This window comes from Quercus suber, unplaced genomic scaffold (genome assembly GCF_002906115.3).
Source record: "Quercus suber isolate HL8 unplaced genomic scaffold, Cork oak 2.0 scaffold_1665, whole genome shotgun sequence".
In the NCBI taxonomy this organism is placed as follows: domain Eukaryota; kingdom Viridiplantae; phylum Streptophyta; class Magnoliopsida; order Fagales; family Fagaceae; genus Quercus; species Quercus suber.
In genome coordinates this window covers 1-5,162 of record NW_027071022.1, presented here as the reverse complement: position 1 = coordinate 5,162, position 5,162 = coordinate 1, and the positions used below count along the sequence as shown (strand labels likewise).

Here is a 5,162-nt window from a genome sequence, read left to right as displayed (position 1 = left end):
GTTTTTTTTTTTGGTTTTTTTTTTTTTTGGGGGGGGGTGGGGGGGGTGTGGGGGGGTTGTTTTGTGTGGGTAAGGTTACTTGCTAATAACCTCTTGCAAACCTTGTAGAAACGGAAGACATATGCACTGAGTACTTAAAAAAATTTTATTGGATTAATATTTTTAAAATTCCACTATTAGATTCACTCTCATTGTTCTAAACACAAACAGAAAATTTCATATCCATAGGATATTATTTTGTGTATAATTTAAAATACAAAAAAATTTTAAATTACATTTGAGTATTCCAACTATTGGAAAAGGTTCAGTATAGTCTATCGACTATTAATTGTGTCAATTTAGTCCCTTGACTTGATTTTAAAAATTGAGGGACTAAATCAACAAAATTAATAATTGAGAGATCAAATTGACATAATTATAGTTGAGGGACGAAATTAGTAATTTAACTTATGAAAAACTTGAAAATCAAATATTTTATAAATGAGATAGCTATTGATCTTCTAATAATCTAGATATTTTGCAAGCATGGAGTTGTAAGGAGACAAAGGCAATATAATGGTGGATTTATCAAAACATTCATGCAATAATAATTTATAATTTATTAAATGGTGTAATATTAACAAAAGTTATTCCAGGTGTAAACTTTAATCAGAATTTATACTTAGTAATAATTTACTTTGGAAAGGTTATATAAATCAATTATAGCAGCGGAGGGCTATAAACTAATAATATTTTTATGATAATATAGTACTGTGTGGTGTAAATATTATTGTAATCAGATTTATTTTACCATAGAGATTACAACCTCCACGTAGTTGTTAAGTACAGTACCCTCGCTCATAGCTGCGGTCTTGGATCAACAAACCCTGATTAATGGCCTTTGCAACACTGTCTTCCCCTCCTCCTCCCAAAATGTAAATAAAGAGACTTGCACTTGCAAACATGTGCAAAAGCAAAAACCCTACCAACTAAATGCTGCTCCTGATATATGTAATGTATAAGATGGCAGATATATTTAACATATATTTCATGTAGATTGACATGATGAAGGTTTCAAATAATCCAGTTTCTGGAATAATTAAGCATGCTCTAAATAGTACTACTGCTCAGTACCTTATTTTAGGGGAAAGTTTCTCTGGGGATCTTGTGTCTTTACTAAACAGAGAAACATAAACCCCTGCAATCCCGACATCAGAATTGATTGCTAATGATGCCTAAAATACTCCAAATTTTCAAGTCCAGCTCTACATGAAAAAATTCACATCAGCCACCAAGCATATATACGAACAAAAAGTCTGTCCATGTAAGAATTTCTTTTTTTTTTTTTTTTAATCTCCTTAAAAGCTCTAAATCTTCAGTTTTAACTCTACATGGAAAAAATTTACATCAGCCACTAAGCATATATCAGAACAAGAAGTCTGTCCTCGTAAGATTTCCTATTTCTTTTTATTTCTTTCCTGCCAAATATGGTGCTCAGCAGCAGCCAAAGCAACCGCTTAAATTATAAGCCACTCTAGACTAGCAGTTCAACTGATGGACTTTTCAGTTTCAGACTGTGATTGCTTATTGATACCACTGCTATTCGTTAACCTCTTCCAATTGCATTGGTGAAATTGCTGGAGAACACAAATAGTATATGCTTTATACATGGTTGCCTAAGAAATTAATGGTAGCTTTTGCAAGAACCAGTTAGTTTTTTTATTAGCAAATTTTAAGTTGGAGGTTCATAGATATCTAGTTTCTAAACAAAAATCATACCTGAGTATGGAGCTGCGGACAATGAGTTTATGCCAAATTTACCTCAGGCAAATGATCTCTCTTAACTGCACTCTCTGATTTTACGGAAATTGAACCTTAGACTTTGATACACATTCTATAAAAGCAGCATTAGGCTCAAAGTTCTGTCACACTGCAGTGATCAGTTGTAAAAACTTGAGTAAGTTTCAATCTGCAGTTCTGCACACACTCCATTTCCATTTCCATTACTAACAATGCTGACTTTATCTGTACTGACCAACTTCTCAATGGTAACTTTGAAATGCATGCAAAGATTTCACTTTTGGTACGCTAGTACAACATCATTATAATTTTGTTACTCTTTAGAAGGCATCTTTTAACCCACATGCATCACTCACTAGCCCATGGGTGTTCATCATTCACTAGATACCTTATATCACAAGTAACGCTTGCATTATGGTGAAATTGGCATGAAAAGAGCATCAATAGGATAAATTCCATATTGACAGTTATTTGGTGTTTTTGTTGAATTATTTGAATAATCTTCAGATACCAATGATGATGTCTTTTTCCAATTTTATTTATTTATTGTAAAAAATTAGTGTGCTTTGCTTGCTTCTTAACCTACAAATTCTTTCTTTAACATTGTTTGCAATATTATCCTACTCAATTCTCATATTCTAATTCTTACCATGAACAAGTTTGAGTCCCTAATTTATCGCATTGGTTAATAGTCTTGGTAAATTTGCATAACTAGGATCTCCTTTAACGTTGATGCATTTTTATATGCCACCTTAATAAATTGATGTATGTGGTTTTGAATTGTAGAAAGAGGACTTACTGAGAGATGCTCTCAAGTTTGCCAATGTTTGTGGTGCATTGACTGTGACGGAGAGAGGTGCAATACCAGCTTTGCCAACTAGAGAAGCTGTGCTGGATGCTATGCTTCAGTCTGTAACATAAATTTACATTCCAACATCTGTTAAGTACCTTCTTGGGTCCTGGCTATTTGTTGGAAGATGATGATGATCGTACAGAATAAAGCAAAATTTCAGAAGGGAAAGGTTAAATGTAACATCTGAAATTATTTTTATTGAGCAGATTCATAGATCTTGTATAAGAGACTTCAAAATACAAATAATATGGTTGATGTGCTTGTGATTTCTGGTAAAACACATCCATGCTGCCCGTTCATCTTCTTTATTTTCACTGAATTGAACTTGATGAACATTTTCACAACTTGTTGAATGAATTGCATTATATGTTTGATCAGGTTTTTTACACGGTTAGGTATGCGTACGTCCAAAGTGACCTCCAGGGCGGGGGGATCCAGTAGGCTATGTTCAACACATTATCAAAATAGTCTGGTATAAATGTTTAATGATGTCATTTTCACTTAAGTAGGCAATTTCCTTCACAAGGACAGTCATGATTCCTGGGAAGAATGGTGGCACTGGTCTGTAAATGCATTATAAATATCAACACGGCATGTGATGTAACTCTTTCCAACCAAAGTGTCATATGCAGTGCAGCAACAACCTTCCCTAACATCAGATATTTGGGGCACTTGGGTCTTTTTAATCCTTATCTAAAAATGCTCATGAACATTGACAATGTTTTACATGGGAAAGTATCACCTCCAATTCACTATCATTTTTAGTCCGAGATGTGCTAATTATTTCATTTTTAAACGCCACATGTCTTACAACTACTCAAAAATTAGAGGATTCAGTAAGAGGGGATCTTATCCTGTTTTACACTAGTAGATTATCTCTTGAACGAAACAGTAGAATTAGAGGTATACAACAGTGAATCGTGTCGTGTCATGGTGGTAAAAATTACCATGACAAATACAATGAGTGGGCTTCTTTTACAAAGCCTTCTATAGCAGACCAAACTATTATAGTCTACACATCAATTAATTCAGGCCTTCCCATTAACTCAGAAGAGGACAAAATCAATTTTTGGGCCTTGGAACTAAAATAGTGTTAGATAACCACTAATTTTCTATCAAACCCAAACTTCTCACCCTCTTGGCGGAAGCAGACTCAAACCTGAAAACAGCACCAACTCTTTTCTTTCCTATCGATATCTAACATTTTATAATGAAAATCAGATTGAGCTTGCTCATGTACACATTGTATTTCAACAAGTACAACCCAGATGGGGTTGGCCTCTCCTCTTAAATAAAACAATAAATTTAGTGATTTTTTTTTAAATTTCTGAAATGATATGTGATTGGTATCTATAAGTCAACAATAAAAGAGATATCAATAATGACTCTCATAAAAATAATGTTCCTATCTTAACAAATTGTAAAAAGCGTAAAGTTTTATTCTGTTGGAAACTCCCCAAAATTGATGTAAAGTGGAGCCAATTTATAAAAATTAATGTAAGGTCCTACACTCTTACCACATGTAATGAATATAATGGAAAATTATGTAAGACAATCCAAAGTTTAAATCCTGTTTCCTTCTTCTTTTTTTCTTTTTGTCAATTAAAAGTCCCAATCTTAGCGAAAATTGGGTCATTAAACAAAGAAAATGAAAATTTTGTTAACAAAACTTGTATTTCACCTACGCAACCAATTTTAATTTTTTGTCAATCACTTTCTTATTTTAAATGGATAATTTAATCCATGATGTCCCAATTTTCTCTATTTTGTTACTATCCCTAGTAATGGAAATGAATAACAGCGATAAAAAAAATTCATAATTTTGAGACTTTAATTTGTCAATTAAAAGCTTAAAATACAATATGAAATATGATATAAATTATTAGTAACTTTATGTATTTCACTCTAAATAATAATAAATTAACAATGGATGATTTTGTTTCCGCATCCTAATCTGACAAGAACATAATCCAAGCCATTCCTTCCATTCCATCTCTCCCACCATTCATCGTATAACAGATATAATCTCATTGTTTCTTTTTACCTTAATTTGGCAACCGTTGGAACTTAGGAAGTTACAATCTTTAGGTGATCCAATCCTTACGCTAAATCCCCTAGCTTCATGGACTACCTTACCCTTTGGAAAACCATCTCTTTAAAATCCAAAGTCTTAATGCTCCAAACTTTACTCTCACACATTCAATTGTAAACCAACCCCCCCAAGCAAATTTAGAAAACTATCACAACCACAATACACAATGGCTGATGATGCACAGGTAAAGGCTGAACATGAACGCATTTTCAAGAGCTTTGACGCCAATGGCGATGGCAAAATCTCTTCAGCGGAGCTCGGGGATGCCCTCAAAACACTTGGCTCAGTCACAGCCGAGGAGGTGAAACGTATGATGACCGAGATTGATACCGATGGTGATGGGTTCATTTCATTCCAAGAGTTCACTGCATTTGCATCTGCCAATAGTGGCTTAATGAAGGATGTTGCTAAGATATTTTAATGCGTCTCTTTTTCATA

At 33.6% G+C, this 5,162-nt stretch overlaps 1 protein-coding gene across 1 annotated transcript; it reads left to right on the top strand.

Annotated features, from left to right (window-relative positions):
* The first annotated feature begins 4,828 nt into the window (after nt 1-4,828).
* LOC111996219 (polcalcin Ole e 3) lies at nt 4,829-5,155 on the top strand. The gene has a single exon (XM_024028177.2). The coding sequence runs from the start codon at nt 4,891-4,893 to the stop codon at nt 5,143-5,145; it is 255 nt and encodes an 84-aa protein (XP_023883945.1). The 5' UTR covers nt 4,829-4,890; the 3' UTR covers nt 5,146-5,155.
* Nucleotides 5,156-5,162: the final 7 nt, after the last annotated feature.